The 26,927-nt window shown below is 42.0% G+C and overlaps 1 protein-coding gene across 1 annotated transcript in view; it reads right to left on the minus strand.

Moving 5' to 3' along the window:
* atp1a3a (ATPase Na+/K+ transporting subunit alpha 3a) overlaps positions 1-26,927 on the minus strand; it is a gene marked incomplete at both ends in the record, with an annotated part of 79,113 nt that overhangs the window by 20,269 nt on the left and 31,917 nt on the right. Inside the window, 8 exons of the mRNA XM_080735448.1 lie at positions 239-327; positions 3,086-3,203; positions 4,888-5,022; positions 6,516-6,629; positions 10,100-10,303; positions 12,599-12,658; positions 15,122-15,238; positions 16,195-16,251. Of these exons, the coding sequence (XP_080591574.1) occupies positions 239-327; positions 3,086-3,203; positions 4,888-5,022; positions 6,516-6,629; positions 10,100-10,303; positions 12,599-12,658; positions 15,122-15,238; positions 16,195-16,251 (894 nt within the window). The remainder of the gene's footprint in view (positions 1-238; positions 328-3,085; positions 3,204-4,887; positions 5,023-6,515; positions 6,630-10,099; positions 10,304-12,598; positions 12,659-15,121; positions 15,239-16,194; positions 16,252-26,927) is intronic.

Genomic DNA, 26,927 nt, shown 5'->3' on the forward strand with positions numbered 1-26,927 from the left:
GCTCAAATGCTGAATAAATAATGGACCTTGGTGGAAAACCACAGCTCTGAAGTCTAGTCATCTCCTGCAGTTAGCTTGCAGGAGATGACTAGACTGCTCCACCTGCTCCATGCCTCCATTCCACCTGCTCCAGGCATGGAGCAGGTGGAACGGTCACTCACCCTGAAAGGGCACCTTGGACATGGCTCAAGGGCCCAATGGCACAGTGTTGGATAAAAGAACAACCCAGATAGAATACCTTGCCGGTCTCCAGGCCTGAGGTCAGGGTAGCGATGCGGCCCATCACGGTACGGTCACCGGTACACACCACGATGCCACGCGCTGTGCCTGGAGAATGGTAAAAATATATTTATTAATATCTTAATGTAACATGCAGGAACTGCATTGTTTTGATTAATTGTCAAGAATAAAATAATTAAACAAGAAAAAGAAATGTAATCAAGAATGAAAGTGAAGAAGTAAAAAACTGACTGTGATCCCTACACTGTATGCAATACCACATAATGTCCACATGGAGGCAGCATACACCATCTTCTTCACAGTCAATTACCAATGACCCATAATGGTGTTATAGCAAGCAAACTGGGAGCACAACCATCAAAAGCAACTCTTATCCGGCTTCCCTCCCCTGAACACGGGCCAATTGTGTTTGTGTAGACCAGGGGTCTTCAACAGGGGGTCCGGGACCCCTAGGGGATCCTCAGAGTTACTACAAGGAGTCCTCCAAATCTTTGTGTGATAGAAACTTTATTTTTTCTACTCTAACCACTTGAACCGTAGTATGCCTATTCTGTGTGGAACATTAGCCAAGAACAGCCGATCTACAAGCTCTCTTGACAAAGAGGTTTGGTGTAGAGTGAAAAGAAAAGCAGACTAAGTATTGACGGTTCAAGTCGTTCAGGTCTAAAAATACACATTAAACCAACTAAATTACTAAATTTCCCCCTTGGGATAATAAAGGTATCTATCTATCTATCTATCTAACAACCTACACTGATGATATTGCTGTCAAACAAATCTAAGCTGTCTCAGAAATCTATGAAAATGTTTAATCTGCAACACAATTTTATACAATACGTAATGGGGGTCCCTGCTTTATCTCTCTCTCAGCTAAAGGGTCCTTGGCCCGAAAACATTGAAGACCCCTGGTGTAGACGCCTGACAAGGACGGTTGCACCACGTGGATTTGAACCTACAACCTCCTTAGTGGTGGGCAGGGACTTTGCCACTGCACCACCCGAGCACCCCTGGTGTCTGTTCCTTAGCGATTCCCTCTTGACAGTCCGATTCCGGTTCTCTTTAACGATTCCTATCCACAAGTTTCCCAAGGAGTTTACTGGGGAAAAGGGGGTGTGTTAATGTGGGCTTCTCTTCCTCCACACAGCTGATTCAAATCACTTAGCCCATTTAGTGCCCACTATTTTTAAGGGATGATGCCCGGACTTCCTCCCATAGGCCTCCGCTCTTATTTTGAAGGGCCGGGCGGAAAATCCACAGATTTTTGGTCACTTTACTTTTTTCCACCTCAACCCAGATGTAGTTTAGAAACCACCAAAATGGCGGCACCCAGCAGACAGCAAACTTGGAGCGCTATTTTGCCGTGATAAATGCCAGCCTTAGGATCAAAATGTATTTTTTTGGGATAATGAGGCTTCTTTGTTGCAAGATCAAAGGGGTTTCTATGGAGGATTTTCACTTCGCGTGCACGTCAACGTACGTTGTAAACAAACCGCCGCCATTACGGATGTTCAATGGTCAGAACAGACCCCATGTTAAGGAGAAACAACTTTACTGTATTTACAGTATATATCCCTGGCCAACTCGGGATAGACACTTCATGCAGCATTTTATTTTGCCCGGGTATACCCGGGATAGGCACTTAATTTAACAAACACCAAGTAATCACCATGCAGAGATTCAGGTGTCACAGCAGCACAGCAACCCGTCAGAATGAAACAGCTAAGAGGAACACTGTACGCAAGGGCTCATGGGACACTGGAGACATGTGGATAGGAGGTTCCAAATGGACCCTTACAGGTCTGTAAGTCTGAGAACCAAATGTACAGATGGAAACAAATCCTCTTAGAGTTATGGTGGTCCTTCCTTGAAATTAAAAAGTCAGAGGACCACCGATACAGTAATTGCATAGCAGATGTGAAGGCAAAAAAAAAGAAAAGAAAAAAAAGAAAGTTTAGCGCAGAGGACCCAAGGAAGTTCAGTGCGGAGTGGGAAGTTGTTGGATCAGTGTTTTTCCACAATCCTGCGTATGTACAGTACGTGTCTGTGTGTGTGCCTGATAGGCAGTTGTCCAGAACCGCCAATCTGTAGGCATATTATATATCGTTGTTTCCAGTTGAGATTTGCACATTTCCTGGGGCAAGCTGCCCAGATCACACATGTCACACGTGTCTTATAATTTTTTCACTCTCAAAAAGCACCTGCAATGTAGTGCATTTTAAACTACATTGCAGTGCACATCATGGGGTTATCACTGCTTGCCTCCTGTGAATTGCTTCATTTCGGTTTATTTTCTGTTTATTTCGAGTGAGGTCAGCAGACAAAGTGACGTGAGTCAGATGAAAAAACCTGGGTGAAATGTGCCAATCTCAACAGAAAACAACGGTACATAATGTACTGTATATGGACATGTGGTTGTCCAAAACCGCTGATTCTGACCACATGGGCCTCGTGGGCCTGACCGAGTTCAAACTGATGCGCCGAGTGGAAGTCTGTTGGATCAGCGACAGCGACCAATAAACCCACACTAAAATAAAGTCATGGTTCGCAGTGTGAGACACTGTGTGTGTGTGTGTGTGTGTGTGTGTGTGTGTGTGTGTTTGTGTTGATGATGATGATGTCATGATGATGATGATGTCATGATGATGATGATGACGGAGGAAAAGGAACAAAAGGATGAATATAGTAATGATGATGATGGTGAATGTCAAAGTAGAAGAGAAGCAAAAGGAACAGTGTGTGATGAAGATGACAGCTGACTGAAAAAACAAAAAAAAACAAAAAAAAAAACAACTGCGATGATGACAGCATGGGTTCAAATGACACCAATGTCATCAGACGACCGTACCTTCCACACAGTTGGTGGAGAAGAAAGCGATGTTGCGGGTCTCCAGGGGGTTGTCATGGGTGCAGTCAGGTGACCTGGTCTGTGGCTCTGATTCGCCAGTCAGGGAGGAGTTGTCCACCTGCGAGGAACAGGATTGTTTGTGAGAGAGTGTTTGTGTGTGTGTGTGTGTGCGTGCGTGTGCGTGTGTGTGTGTTGGCTATTCCAGCTGCCTTTTATGGTGTTAAACAGTGCGTGGACCAATGCAAATGATGCACACATGAACGAGCATTTGATTTACGAACAGGTGGAATTCATCACACTGGAGATGCACACTAATCAAGGCTTTACACATGCTTTCAGGATGAATCAGACGTTGATCTATACCAACTAGAAAACCTACACTAAAATATAGTAGACATTTAAGAAGAGCTTTGTGAATGAGACACCATGTGTGTACCATGTGAAAGTCTATCTATGTGTGTAGTGTACATATGTATCACAGTGTGCATGTGCATGCGTGTGTGAGTCAGTGTGTATGCTGATAGATGTCCATGTATGTCCTGGTGTGCCTGTACACTACAGTATATGCCTGTGTGTGCAATTGTGTTAGTTACGCATGATTTAATACTTAGTTGCCAGTGTCGCTCATCGAAAATAGCAGATCTAACAAAAAGCTCACAATGCATTTAGGGCTGACATGATTACAAACTTAAAGTTGACGATGAATTGTCATATCATTAAAGGTATATTCAGTGATTGTATTTCATTCAAATAAAAATATAATTGGTACATTTTCCATTCATTCTCCTCACTAGAATGTGTGCTGACCATATAAGGACTTCCACCATGGCCCGTGTTACGAGCATAGCTAGATTCGGTTTTCAGAGGTGGCCAACCAATCAGGGTAGAGTATGGCTGTAGTTATGTTATGACGTTTAGTTATAATGGTCAAAATAAAAGTTTTGAGAACCACATTCGCTCTGAATTAAGAATGTCTGCTAAATGCCTAGATTGTAAACTACTGAACTCATAAAATGTCACAGTCTTGTAGTAAATCAGTATCATACATATCCTGAAGCTGGAGACGTAGGCCTACCGATATTCAGTGATTGGGTCAAAACGAGAACATTATAATGGTGTAAAAATCTATAAAAAACTAAACATTTCCATGCTGTAAGATGACCCCCGGCCACTTTCATTATCACTGAATACACCTTTAATTGGAACATATGAATACAAATAACATTTCTGTTTGCCTTACAGTTAGGCTTCGTAAACAAAAACTGCATAGGGCAAATATGACTGTCCGATTATCGAATAATTGTGACAGGTCTAAATCAAGGGTCTTCAACGGGGGGTCCGGGACTCATAGGGGGTCCTCAGAGTTTCTACAGGAGGTCCTCCAAATCTTTGTGTAATGGAAACTTTTTTATATTAACCACCCTAGTATCAATATTCGGAGAACTTTAGCCAAAAATAGCAGATCTACAAGCTAACAACGCCTCGCAGCTTGTAGATCGGCTATTTTCGCCAAAGAGGTTTGGTGTAGAGGGGGAAAGGGCAGACCTAGTACAGAGTGAAATGTCAAGTTTATTAAGTATTGACGGTTCAAGTGGTTAAAAATCTGAAAACACAAATTGACATGAATCCAAAATACACTGATGATTGTGCTGTCAAACGATTAAACGATATGGAATCTATGAAAAGGTTGTGGGGGTCCGTGCTTCATTTCTCTCTCGACTAAGGGGTCCTAGACCCCTGGTCTAAATGCATTGCAGCACAGTGAGTCAGGCTTGAGTGTGTGTGTGCATGTGCGATCCCACCTTGCAGCCATGGGAAGAGGTGATGCGGAGGTCAGCAGGGATCCTGTCTCCTCCTTTCACCTCCACCAGGTCTCCTCCCACCACCTCCTCTGCGTTAATCTGCATCTTTTCCCCCTCACGGATCACCAGGGCTTGCTGGAGATGGAGGGAGGGGTGAAAGAGGAGAGGGAAACAGTAAGAGAAAGAGGAGCAAAGTCTGATTAGATGTAATCAAAGTCTCTCCACTTTGGCTCAACGAGATGCTCTCCATTGCTAAGATGGAACAAATCCGTCATAACGGACATAATTCAGAAGCTAAGTTCCAAAGAATGTAGATGCCATTCTTCTGTGTCAAACACTTAAGAGGATGTAATCAATTCATCAAGGCTTGTTCAATTTACATTACATTTGAGAGTGCTGGGCTATGGAGGAACAAAATTCATCAGCTACACCATTAAAAGTCATAATGATGACAACAACAATGAGCCATCAGCTAGGAACTGTAATACATAACAATCCACACACCGAATAGCTCCTGTTAGCTCCTGTTAAAAGGATTTTAATCTGCAAAAGTAGTGACATTTCGAGCAACAAAGGCTCTATCTCAGACTTCAGAGCCAGCATTGCTCGAAACGTCTACTTTTGCAGATTACAATCCTTTTAACAAGGGCTATTGGGTGTGCAGATTGTTCCGTTTCAATTCCACCAGGTATCTTTGGATCCAGCACCCAACCGATTTAGTTTTGAGATGTGCACGTCTTTATCGTCCCACTGTAATACACCCGTTGCCAAACGCTGGGTCCCTAAAACCCTATGGTTTCTCCAAAACAAATTGCAGATTAAAATATCCCTCTTTTATCCTAAATGGTAGAATCAGAAAATATCTAACTCAGGGATGGATCCTAAATATATGTGCAGATTCCAAATCGAATATGCAATCACTTGCATAAAAGTAAGTAGCCTTAGGAACTACTGTAATGGTTCCTGTGCCATGTGGCCCATAGCCTACACAGCATGTCCTGTTTCCTTAGTGTGAGGCAGCTTGATGTACAAGTACACCCCTGGACATAACGCTAGTATGTCGCAGGTACTTACCCTCACCAACCCTCACTAACCACAGGGTCACCAAGCTGTTTAATCACTTGCTTTCAGTATGCCTGTATTCATAGATTTTGGTATTTGTGAAAGTGAAAGGTGAGTAACGCTTTTGGACATATGAGGTTTCCACCTCACAGCGACGATATTATGAAGTAGATTCCCTACTAATAGCACTAGGTGTCACATTGACAGACTGCATCAGAAATGTTGTCCTCTAGTCTACAGGGACCTACCACAGGTCACATACAAAGTCAGAGAGAGAAGGATGAATCTGGCAGGACACTGCATCAGGCACCCGGAACTAGTGGCAAGTAAACTGACACTATTCAAGCCAACCCAGGGCAAAGCCAGGACAGGCAAGAAGCGCACCAACTACGTAGATGCTCTGCGGCGCGACAGCTTAGCTAATAACGCTGTAGAGCTCAAAACCCTGAAACTAGATAGGAGAGTGTGGAGGGCAGCGATCCAGGAGTCCCGAGTTGGTGTTGACTAGACCGCACTCTCGCATCGCATGGCCTTACAGTAGGTTCATTCCAATGCCATTGTCATACCTGGGGCACCATGTTCTTGAAGGACTCCATGATCTTGGAGCTCTTGGCCTCCTGGAAGTAGGAGAAACAGCCGGTGATGATGACCACGGCTGACAGCACGATACCCAGGTACAACTACAGAGAGGGAGAGAAGAGAGAGAGAGGAGGGAGATGTTACTGTCATAATTTAGTTCTGTGACATCTCATTACTTAAAATACTCTGAAAACGAGAACCAGGAAGGAGGGGGAAACGGACAACTACAGAGAAAGAGTGTACAAAGATCTGGCTTTCATATTTAATCTCTCACGACTGTCTAAAAATACATTGGATATGAACAAACAAGGTCAAAACAGATAAACCATGAGAGAGAGAGAACAAAGATAGGGAGTGGATGGCAGGACAGAGATATTACTGAGACATTCAGAGCAATAATGTTATAATTTATATATTTTTAGATAAGAGTGTAATTTTGATTCATGCCATTAAAAGAGAGGCGTTAGATACACTATGTCAGATATAGCTATTTCAGTACATTCTGGAAATAGTACAAATGCTGTCAGAATGTTCCTGTTAAAATACTGTGGACAGCTGTGTGTGCTCTGATTCTGACGTGATTCAACAGCATAACAGTTTACCTCCCTGTCTGTCTTGTGCTGGTTTTGGAGGTAACATGACAATATCTGCACATCAAAGTTGAGTGTGGATATGACAAAAGCACACAGCGAGTTCCATTCTCTTCTTACAGTATGCCACATACTGTATACCAGTGGTTCCCAAACTTTTTAGCCTGTGACCCGTTTGCCCTGGGACCCAAACAAGTGAAAACAGCAGATCTATAAGCTCACAACGCTTGGCATCACGTTGTGAGCTATAATCACTACTTTTTTAGACATTTTTTGTATCATTTAAGGAATTTCTTTGATTTTTCTTTTATTTATTAAAGAAATTACTTAGAAAAATCGTTGCATCAAATATTTAGCATCAAATATTTTGGGGGAATGTTTTTTGAAAATGTTTTGAAATAATAATAATTAAAAACAAAATGTATCCACCTGTTTCCGCAAGACTTATTATCTGCGGGACACTTCTGGTTAACAGCAGACATACAAGCTCACGTCGCGTCGCAGATGCAACCGTTGTGAGCTTGTAGATCACACTCGGCTGCGACGCCGGAAATGCCGCTCACCTTCTGCGCAATGCACAATGGGATGTTGGAAAGTTGTGGATAGGAAACAATAATTAAGGGACCCATAAAAATGTGTCTGCGACTCACAAATGGGCCCCGACCCAGTGTTTGGGAAACAGTGCTGTATAAGGTATGTACGTCATAAGGCACACTACAAACACCCATCTATATGAAACTATAAGACGCTGTTGCTCGCTGAAAGTGATTTTAAACAGAAAGATTTTGGTTGAAAACCAGTTACTTTCAACAGATGACATGGTTGTGTACAACAAAGTATAAATGACTAGTATGTCTTTGACTCTGGCAACTGTGTCCTCGCTTGGTCTGCGTGTTTTCCCAGAGTCCAGCCCTATGGCCTGTCTCTGTCAGATTGTCACTTTGTCCCATCCTCGCTGTATGTGTCAGAGCTGTTTAGCCTCAAGACTTTGAGCACTACTGTACGTGTTGACCCGGCACTGAACAACGCCAACAACCTATAAACCTTTGCTCTCACCCTGCTGTGAGTGATGCTCCCCCCGTGGCAGAACCAAGAGAGACACTGACACGATGCTATCTGTCAGCCTGAGAAGGGTCCTGTCTGGCCGCTGCAGCTCAGCTGAGGCCATGCGGTCACTGATACCACGCTATTGCTAGCCTCGCTCTCTTTTCATCACTTGTCGAAAAAATATGAACAATAAGGCCATCACACGCTTAACACTCTCAATAATAAATGACACTGATCATCCTCTGTATCGCTACTTCGACCTTATGCCATCGGGGCGAAGATGCAGAACTTTGAAGTGGCAAAAGGTTCGGTTTTTACAGGGGGTTTGTCCCCTCAGCAATCGCTGCACTAAACAAACTGCCTCGCCACTGTCGCTAGGATGTTTTTTCTGTGCATAGTGGGCATATGTGTGATATGTTTGTGTTGTGTTGTTTTTTGTTTGAACAGAAAAATTTCCCTTCGGAGACAATAAAGATTATTGCGACTATAGGTCGCAGTTTAGTATGTGAACGGTCACAGCTTGTCCGTATGTATGTATGTATCTCTGTCTATTACGCCTGACACTGTGGTTCTATGGGTTTGTCGCTCTGACATCATGCTCTGTCATCGCTGTGATGTCACACTAACAGAATCCCTTTTATGCCCATATATGGAGTTCCCTGATGTCATCAATATTAAGCCTATATCTACAGTAACAGGACTTCATATGGGAATGCCCATATATGGAGGCCACATCGGCCACATAACACGCTTATGGCTTGTTCTACAGACAAGGATCTTCATGTATGGGCATAAAAGGGTATGATGTCAGATGTCATAGAGATCATAGATCTCTATGAAAAGACGGACCTCAGCCTTTAGGGTGAGGTCGCATGTCGCCTGAGGCGTTATTATTTATTATTATTAGTGTAGTTGCGTGACAGGGCAACACATTTTAGTTCTAGGGAGACTTTATAGACTTATAGGGTAACCGTTTATAGACTGTTTATAGACGTTTATAGACTGTTGATTGACTCCTTGGGTATAGTGAATCAATGGGAGTGGGAATCAGTAGGGAATCAATGGGAGTGGGAAGCAATAGGGAATCAATTGGTCGAGCTTCACATGACAGTTAGCTTACTGTAGAATATAGTCAGCAACCGTCAGCAACCACACTCGCAATTTCAAATTGCATCTTTCTAGTTACTAGAAGCTCGGCCGCCCTTCGTCTAGTCGGCGCCCTGGCCAACTCGGGAACAATGTAATTAGGGAATGAATGCCCCGCCCTTTAATGCAAACCCCAATATACCTGTTGTCATAGGATCTGTTTTGACCATCTGTTTGCGTGTGTCCATTTATGCCCATATATGGAGTTATCTGTCTGTCTGCGTCCATTTTATGCCCATATATGGAGATCTCTGTATGACCCGTATTGACCATCTGTTTGCCTGTGTCCATTTATGCTCATATATGGAGATATCTGTATCTGTCTGTCTGCATCCATTTTATGCCCATATATGGAGATCTCTGTATCTGTTTGTGCCTCCGACTGTGTTGCAGACACAGTGCCGGTTCCCCCTTTAATTTAAACTCCATTATACCTGTTGTCATAGGACCCGTTTTCACCATCTGTTTGCCTGTGTCCATTTATGCCCATTGACTCATGTGGCGTACGTGATGTCAGAGCCTTTTATGATGTGATGTCACAATGAGTCAGCGCTTGCGCCGATTTCCTCCGGAACAGCCTGATGTCAACAATCAGCTCCGCATAAGGAGATTCTGAACGTTTCGCGCCGGTCGCATTTATAGAAAGATTATTGTCATCTGCAAGTTCAAACGATGTTGCCGCATGGATGGCATCAGCAGGACGGAGGATGGCACCGTGCTTACCTCCCCACCCAGCCAACCCAACCTTCCCACCCCCTCCCTCCCTCTCTCCCCCTCTCTCATCTTACATTGTCTCCGGCAGGTTCGTCCTCGGTGGCGGCCTGGATGGCGTAGGCCAAGAAGCAGAGGATGGCCCCGGTCCACAGGAGAATGGAGAAACCCCCGAACAGCTGGCGACAGAACTTCACCCACTCCGGGGTGGTGGGGGGCGGGGTCAGGGCGTTGGGGCCGTCCCTGACCAGGTACTCCGCTGCCCTGGCATTGGTCAGACCCTGAAGAACGCACACGGAGGAGGAGGGGGAGGGGCAGAGGGTTAGGTGGAGCGAAAAGAGAAGAGGGAGGAGAGGAGGTTTATAGGAGTGAGAGAGAGAAAGAGTAATCGCAAGGGGATGAGAGAAAAAGAAGAGGTGAAGAGTGAGAGAGGGAGGTGTTGTGGGGTGACATGGGATGAGTATTGTGAGCTATTAGATCTGCTATTTTCAAAAGATTTTTATACATTTGAAATGGGACATTCTGCATAATGAGTACTTTTACTTTTGGTACTTTAAAGGGGAAGACCACACATTTTCAATATTGAAATATGTCATTAATATAACTTTGTGTATAATAAGAGTTGTGTGGAAACAGAAAAAAAGTTCCCCCCTTCTGTGTTGCCTAGAACTGGAGGATTGATTTTGGGGTTTGTATTGCAAATTACAATGTGTGATTTCATCAAGTTGTAATTTACAATACAAACCCCAAAATCAATCCTCCAGTTCTAGGCAAGACAGAAGAGGGGGAACTTATTTTCTATTTCCACACAACTCCTCTAAGGTATATTAATGACATAGTTCATTATTGAAAATGGGTGGTCTTCCCCTTTAAGTACATTTTGATAACAATACTTTTGTACTTTTACTCAAGTACATTTTGAATTCCGGACGTTTACTTTTAACAAAGTATCTCTACATTGCATTATTGATACTTTTACTTACAGTAAGTAAAACATTTGAGTACTTTTTCCACCACTGGGTTTAAAACACCACCGTACAGATCTGACAATCTTTACGACAGGGACTGTTCTTTCTTTACCTAAAATCAAGATTCATGCAATTCAATTTTTGGCATTCAAAATAATAAATCAGGTGTCTTTGAGATTGACAGGTGTCGTGGAGTCACAGTGGGCCTGTGGACCACCTCCAGGCAAAACACAACATGGGCGATACTCAGGCATCTATCTTTTCTAGATGATTGACGTGTGAAAACTGATCTACAAGGTCTCAACTCCATGCACTGCGACAAGGATGGTCACTTGCTTGTCAATCTGGGAACCCATCGCCAAAGAAAGGGCGACGCCTATCGGTCTGTCTCTAGAGCGTAGCGACTCTGAGGCTGTCTTGAGAGATTACTCGCTTGTAGATCTGTTCTTTTTGGTATCACAGTCTATTGAGTGAAGTGGCAGGACTTTGTTTTTGTCTCGTCAAATGATAATCCTGATCAGTGTTGGTTTACTTCAATGTTGATATCTACCCACTGCTTGTTCTAACTTGATTTAATATGCTGAGATGATCAAATATTGGGATGAAGTGTAATCTTATTAAAGATTACGGGTAATTATAGAATGCTGTACCGTATTTAGACAGGAGTGAGACTTTATTAAGCACTTTGTGAAATCTGAATGATGGTGTAGTTGTAAGTAGTCTAAATTCTGGGCCCTGGGTACAAGGATTCACTGTGGGCCCCCTTAGACTGAGAACGTATTATTACGCATTAATTTGTGCTTTAACTATTGAAAAATAGCAGATATACAAGCTCACAGCTGCGAGCTTGTAGATCTGCTATTTTTGAAAAAAATCGTGACAATTTGTGCACGTCTTTGAAGATTTCAAATCCTTCTAAGGTTTTTTTTAAAAACCTATGTTTCTATGTCAGTGGTGCTCAAACCTTTTCATGTGAAGGACCCCCAAAATGATATGTATTTGGCCATGGACCCCCATCTCAAAGAGTTACAAATGTTTGCTTAAAAAATACATATATTCAAAACTTTGCACACATTATCACGACTTTTCAAAAATAGCAGACCTACCGGTACAAGCTCGCAGCGCGGCACCGCTCGGTGCCGCGCTGTGAGCTTGTATATCTGCTATTTTTCAATAGCTAAAGTATAAAATAATTAAGCCCCCTCCACCTTGGGCCCTAGTAACTCAGTCCCACTTTTCGCCCCCTTGTGACGCCCCTGGTCATAAGACATAAGATGGATCATAAAATAAATCAGAATAATAAACTACATAAAAACTCTACAATGGCGCTAAATAGAGAGGGTCTAACAGTTTGAATGTACACACATCCACACGCACATACATGCACCGATTGAGGAAGAAAAGTAGTGCTTTAGGCAGAATAACAGACAGACAATGGAAGCTAGTTCTTAAATGAAAATGCCAGAGATGGCTCCTTTTTTTGTGGCTAGTTAGTCTCCATTGCCAACGCCATTGGCCGTTGGCAGCCAGGTGTTCATTTTGTTCCCTGGAAATAATTAAAGGCTGTCCTACTTGAGAATAAGAACACAGCCGAGGAGAGCAATTCACCTGGACGATATCAGTGTTGTATTTCCGGCAAACCTCCTCAATGGACATCTTGTGTTCCGTCTGTGGAGAGAAAAGAACGAAAGATAATTATGAATAGGCCTCAATTATATTCTGACATTTCAGTGACATTTCATACGGATAGAGTAATTACAAAATACTGTGTCAATCAATATGAAACCTTTCTAGAAAGCACAACCTTTAAAAAAAGAGAGAAAAAAAAAAACGTTAAGAGAGGCTGTGAGGTTTTCTGATGTGTTTTTAGAGCACCGGTGAGTCACATTTTATCTTCAATTGACTCTTGGCATTTCCTTTATCCTCTGGCATACCAGAGGATAAAGTAGACATGGTAGACATGTTGGATAATTCTGATAGTGACAGTTACTTTCATGTACTGCATTCATTTTAATGTTCACTTGTGGGTAAAACTCCACCAGTCTAGACCAGTTGTTCTCAAACTCCAACATCTTCGTGTCAAGGACCCCCAAATTGATATGTATTTGGTCAAGGACCCTCATCTGAAAATGTTTAGTGCCAGGGACCCCCGGAAGACAACATTTCCCTTAAGAAACTTCAAAAATAATTCAACAAAAATGACAAAAAATAGCAGATGGACAAGCTTGCAGCGCAGCATGAAGTGCCGTGAGCTTGTAGATCTGGTATGCCTACATACAAATAGATACATGATTAAAATTATTGGAATGCTATGTTGACTTCTTCTGGGGATCCCCTGGAATCCACCTGAGGACTGCTGGGGGTCCACGGACCCCACTTTGAGAATCACTGGTCTAGACTGCCTTAGTAAAAAAAAAGAAAAAAAAGTGTCCAAACTGCATATTTTCCATTTAGGGGAATAAATGACAGAATTGAGAGCACACATTCGACATAACACTTTTTGAAGCACAGAAGGTAATTGGTTGACAAAAGATGACACTTTTCCACTTCTAATCATTAATAGTATAAATATCCCCCAGTATGAAGGGACCTATATTTAGCTCATGGCTCCACACAGTAGGAAATCCCTCTGCCTATGGGATTATATTTCGCTGGCATATTAACCTCAACCCACACAACTATACCACCACTACAGTTCAATATTAATACACTATGTCGTTGTTTAGCTCCCTACAGGGTGAGTTAACTGGATCAATGCTAGGTATATGCTGTGTATATGCTGTTTACGGAATTCAGTTTTTCTCTCAAGACTTTACTGTACTTCATTGTGTTTGATGAAAAATAAATTAAAAAAATAAATAAACAATTTGACGGAATTGACCCATATTGTTTACACCATTAATAGTATATATTTTAGCATGGTGTCAACTTCCTCAGAATGAAGACTATTCCGTTATTGATTCCAACATCAATTTCAGTATACTGCTTAATGTCTGCTAAACATGAATAGATTTAGATATACAGACTTCAAATCTCTATATATGTAGCTCCTCTAAACAGGACATCTACAACCTCATCAGTCTGATTTGCCTTTTTCAATTCACTGTGTGCATAAAGGTACCGTAAGTGATGTTTTTTGTAAAAAGCATTGAAGCTCTGTTGTTCAGTAACAGGAGGTCTTCCCATCTCTCAAAATAGTAAGTAAAAACCACAGAGACCCCTGTCAATGAACAAACATTCTAAATATATCAATGATTGCTATCATAATATTATAGAGCTAGTTCAAATCAATTACAGCAACTTTAAGTTCTCGTTAAAACTAGGTATACACTGAAAATCTGTAGGTCACAACATTTCATGAATTATTTCATGAGTTATTTGTCATAACATGAGAATATACGGTAGCTCTGAGTAGCTTGTGAATTACACCTATCTGTGGTTAATGTGATGAACACTGCTTGTTTTAGGCTCTGTGTCACTTTAACGTTTGTCTCTTGGCACAGAGCTGTAGTAGTTCTGTTTGACTAAAGCCAGATTTAAACTTGGTTACGCATTGTGCCTCACACCGGAAATAGGTGATCTATAAGCACAAAATGCATTGTGCTGTGACACGTTGTGAGCTTGTAGATCAGCGCGGAAATAAGCAGAGAACCATAGATCAGTGCGTAAATAAGCAGAGAACCATCATCAGCTACTGTCAATGTATCCCCATTCTGTACACTCAAGTTTCAGTTAGGGTTGGGAATCCGTAACCAGAGGAATTGTAGAAAATGGATCCAACATTGAGGTACTGGAGTTAGTCACATTTGTAACCATTTCAGGAAAACTTTTTTTTTTTTTTTTAAATCACACTGAGCTGGTATGTGGACTTCACGTCTGCTATACAATTACTATACCAGTGGTTCTCAACCTGTACCTGTAAGGGTCTTTTGGTTCCATTTGTACACCCTCTGAGTTACAGTCATGTACGGTTTCATTTGGAACCCGCTATAGGAATCGTTAAAGGGAACCGTTAAGGAATCGGAGTGTTAAGAGGGAATCGTTAAGGGACCGGAATCGTTAAAATCCTAAAGGATCCCAAGTAAGCCTAGTTCCAGTCAGAGGAGCCAGGCAGTGGAGTACAGTACATACCAATGGGACCTCCTTCTTGAGGTCGTCCAGGTCCTTGCCCTGTTTCTTCTTGGAAGGCGACTCCTTCTCATCCTTGTCCGTCGTGGTTGCCACGCGGTAGCTGTCAGACCGTCCATACTGCAACACACACACACACACACACACACACACACACACACACACACACACACACACACACACACACACACACACACACACACACACACACACACACACACACACACACACACACACACACACACACACATGAATTATTTTATTTGGATTTGCACAAAAAGTGCAATACATAATACTGTAGATACAAACACTGATCAGAAGAAGGTTACAGAAGATTACATTACATTAGAAGATTACGAGAACCACTGGCAGTGTAACCAAGGTTACATTGAGTTACATAGAGTTTCTAAAGCTACAGTACACGGTGAAAACAACTTGCTAACATCTTTTTCTGATTATTTACCACCACTATAGTTTTTCATGGAAATATTTTCATCATTTTAGATGGTCACGATGCTCCTGATAAGATCCTTTAGTAAAGTAGAAGAAAAACAGCATTAAATCTATGCAAGAAAGAACACACAAAACTGTTCTGCCTACCCTTCAAGGAACATAATTACTTCACACCATGATCATAGCAAAAAATGTAATGTGTCCAGAGCAATTCCTCTGGGATCACGTAATTCACGTTGCAAGTGAACGGTATCAGGAACGATGAAGTTGGGAATTCATGCCCCACCCGGTTATGCAATAATGTTTTTTTTTTGTCTTCATCGCCATAATCGTGACAGCCCTATCTCAGAGACCCTGTTAATACACTACCTTTGCCAGCACAGACTATATTATGTTCCAAGGGGAGCTCTGATTTCTTCCATAATCAGTAACATCTAGATTGATTGAGCTCCAAACATAGACTCAACCCTCTGCTGAGAGGCCATATTGAGGCACTCTGATTAGAAGTATCATTACTACATATGACAGACTTGTCTCAAGAGCGCTGGCTGCCACTCAGAGTCTCAGACAGCTGGTGGAGGGGGGGGGGGGGGGTACACAGAAACAGATTTGACTTTGTCTACGAGGGGGAGACGAAAGGACTGGGCAGACTGGGGCTGAGAGGTGAGAGAGTAGAGGGACTGAGAGAGAAAAGGAAAAGACAGAGGGACAGAGGGAAGCACATATGTTTGCATATACTGTATGAAGAGAAAAATCACACCCATGTGAACTGAGCAGGGCAGGCTGCTCAACAGCACCGCTGGGTGGTTGCAGCTGGATTGCCGTATGCCGTACTCATACGGACACACAGACATTGGACATACACACAGGACTTACTCATACACACTCTGCCAAATGTTGGAGCAGCAGGCACCGCTCAAAGTTTGTGATACAATGACTCTTGGAGATAATTAAAGAAATGCATCACATGATGCTAATTAAATTGCATCATGGGACATTCATCATTAGGGCAGGGCACTTGCATGGAATAATACAGTGTATGGGATGAGCAGAGGGTGACATGGGAGATGACCTCAGCAGGCGGCTGTTCGTGGCTACAGTGGAATCAGTACTGCTGTACGAGGCCAAGACATGGATGCTTCTCACAAGTACAGCAGGACAACACCAAGGATGGCGCCTACAGAAGAATGCTACAAACGGCACTTAAGGTAACATGGGCACATTGGGCAGACCCCATCAGAAATGCGGACCTCTATGGAGGCCTCCGGTGGGTCTGGTTTAGGTGCTACCTCCAGGCGCTCCGTATCGTCGGCATTTCACCTGCGTCACTTGAGGGGCCGCGGCCCTCCTCCATGGGGACACAGGACTAACTATTATTGTATATATCTATAATAACATGTCAGGTACATCTTGGGCTACATGTGTACCGTACATGTGCAAGACGAATGCATCTCTCTCCGTCTCCCAGGCCAGCATGCATCTTGCAATCCATGACAAACACCCAAGAAAATATCAGCCTATCACTAAATCGCTGGACAAAATAATGGAAATAGCCGATCTATAAGCTCACACACAAAGTGTTGCATTGTGACACATTGTGAGGTCGTAGATCTGCTGTTTCTGCTATTAAACAACACAATTTTATATGAACAAAAGTACAGTATGTCACTTCTTTCTGTTTCCTTTTTGACACATTGTCCAAGCTACAGTATGCACCTGTAAAGCTTTAAACCAGCAGCATTTTTGGTGATAAAAAAAGCCCAAAACAAATATATAATGAAAACCATTATCAAATGGGCCATTATTATTACCCGCCCTCTACTTTGGACTGATTGCTTACTCCACACTTAAGTTGGCAAAGGGCAAATTGGCCATGTTCGCCGGTTGGAAGCTCACAGGGGTTTTGTTCTTTGCCGCTGCACTATACTCCTGGTTGGTTGGAACTGGTGAAACTCCTCGCTGTCATGTAAAAAGAAGCAGCTGGCAACTCCGTGTGTATGATGACACAGGTGGCTGTCTATGCCCTCTCTAAGACCAATAAGCAGGTACTTGTTAGCAGCAACGGGGACCGATTTGTAGTTCATTGTTCGAGGGGAATTGAGATGATGATTAAATTGGAGAATTACACTTTTAAGAGATTTAAAAAAAAATTAAACTGTGAATTTGGACAGAACATTTAGTTCCTCAACTCCACAGCAACGGTTTATATGAACATAAAAAAACGAAGGTTTTGTGCATGTAAATCCATGCACAACAGAGTGTAGGTCACGGGGTGGTAATGAGCTATGGCAGAGAGACTGAGGAGGAGCATGTATTCTGTAAAAGCTATTAATGAGTATTAGTCTGGGGCAGGGAGGTTTCAGGCTGATTTGAGGACTGAGGCTGTGTAGCGTTTCAGTGTAATTCTGTCTGGCCAGATAAAGGCCCTGGCCTGGCAGAGTGAAGGGCTCAATGGTGACATGCTGTCATCCTGCTGTAATCATCATACTGTACTACAGTATGGCTCCGCCTCTCACTTTAGACACATCAGGCTGTTTTAGATTTCTGTTTGTTTGTTTGCGCGTGTATATATTACAGTGTGTGTGTATAGTAGAGCGGGGTCTTCAACGTTTTCAGGCCAAGGACCCCTTAGCTGAGAGAGAGATGAAGCAGGGACCCCCAGATTCCAATCCATATAGTTTCATCGTTTGACAGCACAATCATCAGTGTATTTTGGATTCATGTCAATTTGTGTTATGTAACCACTTGAACCGTCAATACTTAATAAACTAAAACTTTCACTCTGTACTTAGTGTGCTCTTTTTTCCTGAAATAGACGATCTACAAGCTCACAACACCTCGCAGCACGAGGCGTTGTGAGCTTGTAGATTAGCTATTTTTGGTCAAAGTTCTCAGAATATGGATATTAGGGTTCAAGTGGTTAATATAAAAAAGGAGATTTTTTTTCCTATCAAAGATTTGAAGGTCCCCTGCCGTAACTCTGAGTACCCCCTAGGGGTCCCGGACCCCCCTAGGGGTCCCGGACCGGCTGTTGAAGACCCCTGTAGTTAGAGTATGTGTATTTGTTCTGTGTAAATACTGTATGTGTTTTTGGAGCTGTGTGGAACACAAGCTCCCCTATACGTGGCCGTGTGTGTAGGTATGTGGGTGGGTATGTGGGTATGTGGGTGGGTGGGTGGGTCTGTATGTAGCCTGTATGTAGTAACCCTGGGTGACCAGAGAGGTGCTGTTGAGTCTAGCCTGCCCTGAGCATCAACTGCAATACACACACACACACACACACACACACACACACACACACACACACACACACACACACACACACACACACACACACACACACACACAGCTCCACTTCGAACAGAGGTTCGATTTTCCAATAGGAGCATGTACCGGTATATAAGAAAAAGAAGGTGCGCATCAGCAATGGTTTTCTCAGTGGAGTGCTAGACCTAAAGTCAAATTTACATAAAAATTAGGAATTGAATTCCAAAAAGGTAGCACATCCCCAATTTCTAAATCAGGAGGACAAAGTACTCACATTTCCACTTATTTATTGGCACACACCATAAAGGAAGGCTTACGCGTTTCGGCTAAGAGCTTCTGACGAAGGCTCTCACAACACAATGCAACGCAACGCATTGTGAGGTTGTAGACCGGCTATTTTTTGGCAAAGAGATTTGGTAGAGAGTGAAAAAAAATACCTATTTACAGGCCCGTTTTACCAATCATAGAGGGTTTAAATAGTAGCAGATATGCAGCTCGGCAAATAAAAGGTGAATTGATCCATCCCAGTGCATGACGGAGGACAATTTCACGATAAATTAAATCTCCACAATAAAATGTGTGAGTGTTTTTTATCACTATAAACGATACTAGCGATTGTCGTCCCATCCCTACTTACGCAGGAGTGTGTGTGTGTTGTGTTATGATATTTCATTGTTGTGTTTACACCTTCCAAAATGTGTTAAAGTGTAAGTGACTTTCTATGTGTATATTGTATCTGTAATCGTGTGTGTGTGTGTGTGTGTGTGTGTGTGTGTGTGTGTGTGTGTGTGTGTGTGTGTGTGTGTGTGTGTGTGTGTGTGTGTGTGTTTGTGTTGCCATCTGTCAGAACAGCGTCTGTGTTGTTGGCCCCAGGACAGTGGCGTCCAACAGGGCCTCAGATTATTGCTGTTTACTACACCAGATTAACCCACTGAACAATACTAATCCCCCCCTCTCTCTCTCTCTCTCTACCACTGTCCTCTCCCCTCTCACTAGCAAGCACACTTCACCCCTTTGGATATGGTTGTAGTACTGGACATGTTGTGTCTTTCCATTTACAATTTAGGCATTTAGCAGATGCTCTTAATCCAGAGCGATTTGCAGTAAGCAAGGAAAACACGAGGTAATGCATAGAAATAGTAATCTAGGATCATCGGTAAACAAAATACCTGGTGATCAGTCTAAGGTACAGTATAATATAAAAATATATATATAATCTATAATCTGTACATTGAATTTAACCATACACACATAGGATAGGATGCCTGCCACGTCTACAAATGACCTGGCATCTGTCTTCATACATTTTAGCCTTTGCATAAGCCTGCAAGGTTGTCAAGACTATAGGGCAAGTCCTACAGCAAGTGCTACGGGCAGTGGTTCTCAACATTTTCAGGCCGCGACCCCCAAAATAATCATATTTTAACTGGGGACCCCTCACCCTGAGGAGCACTAAGAGTCGAGGCATTACATTTTGTATAACACGTTCTATTGTGAAAATAGCAGATCTACATGCTCACAACGCCTCGCGTTGCGAGGCGTTGTGTAGATCTGCTAGTTTCACAATTTCTGCCTCTAATATTTGACTATTTGGCCAACGTTTAATTTGCCATTTTAGGTATTAAAAACTACTTAAATTGGCGTTTTAGAAATGTGCAGATACCCTCTATGAACATAAACTTGATGTTGGTTTGTTTACTGTTGAGAGAGAAAACAATGTTGCACATTGAGTTAATCATCTGGGGACCTCCCAAAATAATTTGGGGACCCCCCTGGGAGTCCCGACCCACAGGTTGAGAACCACTGGACTAAGGTGGAGTCTGAACTCTGAAGAGGTTTCTTTCAGTGGCTAATTGATTAAAAACAGTAAACAACCCAAATTGAATCCAGTAGAGCGGTCACCGCCGGTCACCAGGCTAGCCTGTCAACTGGAACACTTTAATTGAAACAGACCGTTTTCCTCCCTTCATGTGGATATCTCACTGCAGTCTGGTAGAAACCTCTTATCTCCAAATTAACATTGTGGTGTTTTTTCGTAAATTAATGCCCTACTCGATCATACTACATCGTTACACAAAAGCAGATCTGCAAGCTCGAAGCGTTGCGCGAATCGACGTGTTTTGTGCCTGTAGATCTGCTACTTTTGCAATTTCTTTTATTTGAATGCTGAAAAGTAAGTTTTGGAATTTGGACATATGAGGTTTCCACCCGATAGAGACCATATGTTCCTCTGAGCAAACTTTACTTTCCCTGTGGACCGGCAATGTGTATTTTATGTTAAGTTTCTGCCCTATGTAGATTTCTTTGGTGAAATGCATTCACACATACAGTATACCTGCTGCCACTATGTGGACCTACCGATGCGTTACCACTTTCACACCTTATGTTTAATCTCATGTATACTGTATCTGCTGGTGTTGTCGTCGTGTACAGTACCTTCATTTATGTAGATATATTTTTTATGTTCTCTTTGACATGCTTCTTTAATGTTTAATTACTCCTCCCTTCCTCCCTCCTTTTTCTTTTTCTCGTTCTTTTTCCCGAAAAACAACAAAATATCAGAGCGTAAGCTAAAACAAATTTGATGCAACGAAATAATTGATTATTTTATAATTATTTTATTAATTTGAATGTATCTTATCATCATCTCCCTCTATTTCGTCATCCTCTAGCTAATCTATGCTTATGTAACACCCAAGATTCAAGCCTGGGTCTCTAGTGTTGAACACCAAACATCAGAACTACTCTACTACACCTAATTGTTAAGTGGTGAAGAAATATGGTTAAAGTTGTGATATACAACTCAAACCACATGTACAATATATCCCTTTTTGATGATAATGTTAAAAGGATCCCAGGCCAATACGACAAATATGTCTTAATACAGTACATTATAATTGTCCTCTTATAATTTATTTCTTCTAGAAATAGCTAATTTTTCACTCAATAGGGGAAATGCCCGTCGCAAGTTGATGATATCATCAAACCATATGTGGTCTATACCCTATGGAATTTATGGCATGCATGTGCAAAAAGAAAAAAAGACTCGCATTTGATATTGATTTGATGTTCATATTAACCATAGGAAGTAATACGTTTGTTTTTATTTTCACATGCATGCCAGATCACACATGGTTTTATGACATCATCAACTTGCGACAGGCATTTCCCCTATTGAGTGAAAGATTAGCTATTTCTAGAAAAAACTAAATATTTAAGGTGTTTTAAATTTTACATTGTAGTTATAGAGGACAATTATAATGTATTAATGCATATTAGTTGTATTAGCCAGGGATCCCTTTAAATACTGTACAGCCATGACGTCTATCCGTTGCATCATTGGTCTCTTTATGTTCGCTCTTAGTGATAAAAGCTACAGTATGAAATGTTTCAGACCATGTATTATTGACACTCCTAAGGACCTGAGAGATCCATACAAGAAGACACCATTTCAATCAATAAATCATTCATTTAATCTTTCATTCATTCACTTGCTTCAAATGAGAGCATAACCATAAGCTACACTGCTATCATCTTTGCTACAGTGTCAACAATTTCAACCGCATCCTTGTGACCAAGAGTTGACCCCGGCAGTTCCCAAATAGCATTATCCCACCCATTTTTTTCACCCAGTGCCAATTGCTAAGTGTAATCCTGGTCGCTACTCTCTCTCTGCCAACCTGGGGAGAGCACATGTTCCTTTCCCCGCTCCATCAGGCGCCCCGGCTGACCAGGGGGATGCAGTATAGAGACCAGTTGTGAGGGTACTACCTACCCTAGGAGACACAGGGAGAACATGCAAACTACACACAGAAGATAATTGACATCGGGTGAAAAATGGGTTACAAAATCGTGGGATAAAAAAGAAAAAAAAGAAAAGAAAGGCCCTTTCGTTAACTCCACCTATAGGGATTGTTCGCTGATGACGCAACTATTCGCCACTGGAACGAGCAGTGCATGGCGAAATAAAAAGCAGTAAAAGCCAGTGTTCTTGTGGCTAGTTGACCCTTTTTGTTGGGAAAGTGTCATTTTAGATTTCTTTGGCAAAAATAGCAGATATACAAGGGAGGGGGGGTGGGGGGGGGGGGGGGGGGGTCAGCGGTCAAATACATTGAATTTTGGGAGCACCACTGATATAGTGACATTTGGTTCCTAAACTTGTACCTGCTGGAATGAATCTTCACGCCCTCAAACTCTAGGAATATATTATCATCTATGTGTGACTGTCAATCAGAGAGGGCAGCGAGAGCATTTGCCTTCCAGCATAGAGAAACATTCAGCCTGAGTTGACTCCACAAGTCTAACTTCTAACATCTAATCCCAGGAGACTTGTGTGAAAGCATCTAAGCTTGGTTACGCCTATGGCTGTTCGTGACACAGATTGCTCTCTCATTATTTGCCATTGGCCATTCCAGCACTCTAAACCCCTTCCTCACCCCACACAGATGTGCGTGCCGTGCATATTCATTCATGACAATTAGCCTAATTCACGGCCCGCCCACCTACTTCCGTTTCTCAGTTTTCCCCGGGTGCTGACTTCAATTTAGAAGGGGAAACTATACTGGACTTAAAGCCAACAAATCATTATTTCTAACAGTAAAGTACATTATAGTGCATTGTGCCGTTTAGTATCTTGTGTTCTTGATCATGCTAGCCGTATTTTATACTTTACTATTCGGAAATTGCATTAAATTTGCGATTTCTGTGCCAACTCCATAGGCTATGGTAGGATTTACCCCTTCAAAACGGGACTTCAGCACCCGTGGGATGCTGAGTGGGCGGGTCGTGAATTAGGCTAATTACTGGGGCTGAGGTGACGAGAGTTTTCACACACTTACGCACACACACAACCAACCAAGCACTGCCGTTTTTCCTCACAAGATCTTATGTTGCACTTGATCAACTAGGTTATGAATAACCAGGCGTTTATTTACAACATTCAATTACAATATAATTTCTTTCATGATATGTAGGGCTGTCACGATATTCGAGCCTTGAATAATCGTTGACTTATGGGGTGAAAATGCACTAGTGGGCATGGCTACCGCTTGAGTCAATATTTTATAATGTCAATACAATAAAGTCTTCAACAGCGGATGAACTAGGCTGGGCATTAAGTGGGTAAGGCCTCCATGAGTCTGCAACATTTCCGTATGATGGTGACATCACTGTTGCATCATTTGTATCTTCATTCCATTATTTTGTCAACTAGGCTGGAGTGTCCATACTCACAAGTGCAAGGTCACTTACCAGCTGTATTTTGACTCTCGCGCTGGTTAAACACTAGTGCAGTGGTTCTCAAATCTCAACCAGTGGTCCGGGGACCACCAGTGGTCCTTGAGAGGGATCCAGGTGGTCCCCAACTAAATGATGGGAGAGTTGGTAACCAAATGGACCCTTATAGATCTTTAACTCATGACGTGTAAAATGAAACCTATTTTACTCTCTTAAGAGTTAAAACATTGTCAGACATCTGCATTACCTAATTTAGTTTAAAAAAAATTGAGAATGTAGAAGAACTGTTATTTCAATCAACGTTTGCCTATTATCTCTGCTATGGTACCACATCAATACAGCGTGGAATTGTGAACAAAATCTTATCTAACGACAACAAACTATTCTAAATATTGGGTCTAAGAGGCTAATGTCATCAAATGGTGGTCTCAAACGCTGAATAAAAAATGGACTTTGATATGAAAAGGGTTGAAAATCTAGTGGGATTAATAGTCATTTCATGTTCGACAACAATCAAGTAGAATTATCAGAAGGTGCAACTTACTAAAGATTTGATTTACTAAAATGTGTAAATTATATAGATGATTTATTGATGATGCAAACTGACTTTACTTGCTTTCTATCCGTCTCTCTCCTCCGCCCATCTCTGTCTCTGCAGACAGTGGAACCTGAGGAGGTGCTGGAAGCGTCCAGATGTTCTATACATTCCACAACACAACAGATTGTCTGAGTGAACAGAATGTGATTTCCCCATTTAGCCTGTAGGCCAGAGCATCAGCACAGCAGACCATAGGTCTGAAGCAGGCTGCATACTGTCTGTATGTAAGCCCTGTTTTAATCTCCGGAAACCACTGCTTAAATCTCTCTCTCACACACACACACACACACACACACACACACACACACACACACACACACACACACACACACACACACACACACACACACACACACACACACACACACACACACACACACACACACACACACACACACACAACTTCATTTTGATCAAGATACTCTTTCCATGAATGGAACAGTAGAGTACATGAAACTGACCACCAATCATTTGTAATCCAGATGTAAATTCAAATACGTATTGTAATCCAAATATATAGTATTTATATTTGAAACCAATCCCAACGGCAGGGGGTTTAACCAGGTTATCCTCTCGATGCTGCTACTTCTCTGCAAGTTAATATGCAAAGTAGCTAGGCTCTTGTCTTCAGAAGATCATCATGGTGAGACAAGTGACATTCTACACGCCATCTGCCTCAGAGTCCTTGGTTTCCCAGATACGAATGCAAACGATACCGGGAAATGGAAGAACTTGAAGATATAATTATCCTTTGTTCTCGAGCGTGTGTGTCGTGTGTTAGTGCCTCAGATTGTCCAAATGTCCTTGGCATTTGCATGTTCATTATGTGCCAATTAAATATATGCTTTAAAGTGATCCCTGACTAATACGACAAATATGCCTTAATACATTATAATTGTCCTCTATAACTACAATGTAAAATTAAAAACACCTCAATTATTTTATTTCTTCTAGAAATAGCGAATCTTTCACTCAATAGGGGAAATGCCCGTCGCAAGTTGATGATGTCATAAATGTCAAGTGTGATCTATCCCTATGGAATTTATGGCATGCATGTGAAAATAAAAACAAACGTAATACTTCCTATGGTTAATATGAGCATCAAATCAATATTTCAAATGTGTTTGTGTTTTGTTTTTTTGCACATGCATGCCATAAAAATGACACATGACATTTATGACATCATCAACTTGCGACAGGCATTTCCCAGAGTGAAAGATTAGCTATTTCTAGAAGAAATAAAATATTTAAGGTGTTTTTAATTTTACATTGTAGTTATAGAGGACAATTATAATGTATTAAGACATATTTGTCGTATTAGTCAGGGATCACTTTAAATAAGAGACTGTCGTTTTCTATTGATTTCAGTGTAGAAGTGCAGTAGTAGCACTAGTGTATAGTAGTCATGATGGCCATGTAGAAGATCATCACACTCACATACAGTGACATGCATTAGTGCACACATCAGTGGACAGACCGACCTAGAAAGCTACCGACTGACTGACTGGCACACACATGCGTACACACAAGATCAAAAAATCCTCCATCGCCCATTCATCAATGAATCCATCCACCCATGCATCCACCCATTAGTCTATGATGCATCCAGTCATTCAGCTAGCATGTACAGTATCTGTTCATGCCTCTAACCAGGCAATAGGCTTGCTGCGTTGTGGTTATTTCCCCACCAATTCATAAATTCATACAAATTACTAATAAGACCAGGGGCCTTATTTTTACAGCGCATGGTCTTAGCTTGCGCCTTGAGGCTGTGTCGATTTAGCCTGGTATGCCAGCTACTGTGGAGGAACATGTGAGTGAATCAACATCATCAGTCTGACATTGCCATGTGTTAGCGCAGTGGTTCTAAACCTGTGGGTCGGGACCCCCAGGGGGGTCCCTAAATTATTTTGGGGGGTCCCCTGATGATTAACTTAATGTGCAACATTGTTTTCTCACTCAACAAGTAAAAAAAAACAACATAAAGTTTAAGTGTATAGAGGGTATCTGTACTTTTCTTAAGTGACAATTTAAGGACTTTTTAATACCCCTAAAATGACAAATTAAACATTGGCCAAATTGTCAAATACTAGAGGCAGAAATTGTGAAAATAGCAGATCTACATGCTCACAATGCCTTGCGTTGCGAGTAGAGATGTTACCGATCAATCGGCAATGGATCGGATCGGGCCGATCAAAGCGTGATCGGCGATAATCGGTGGTTTAAATCAAAAGGTAAATTCACCGATCCGATCCG

Source organism: Nannobrachium achirus (assembly GCF_963921795.1).
Source record: "Nannobrachium achirus genome assembly, chromosome: 10".
Classification (NCBI taxonomy): Eukaryota; Metazoa; Chordata; class Actinopteri; order Myctophiformes; family Myctophidae; genus Nannobrachium; species Nannobrachium achirus.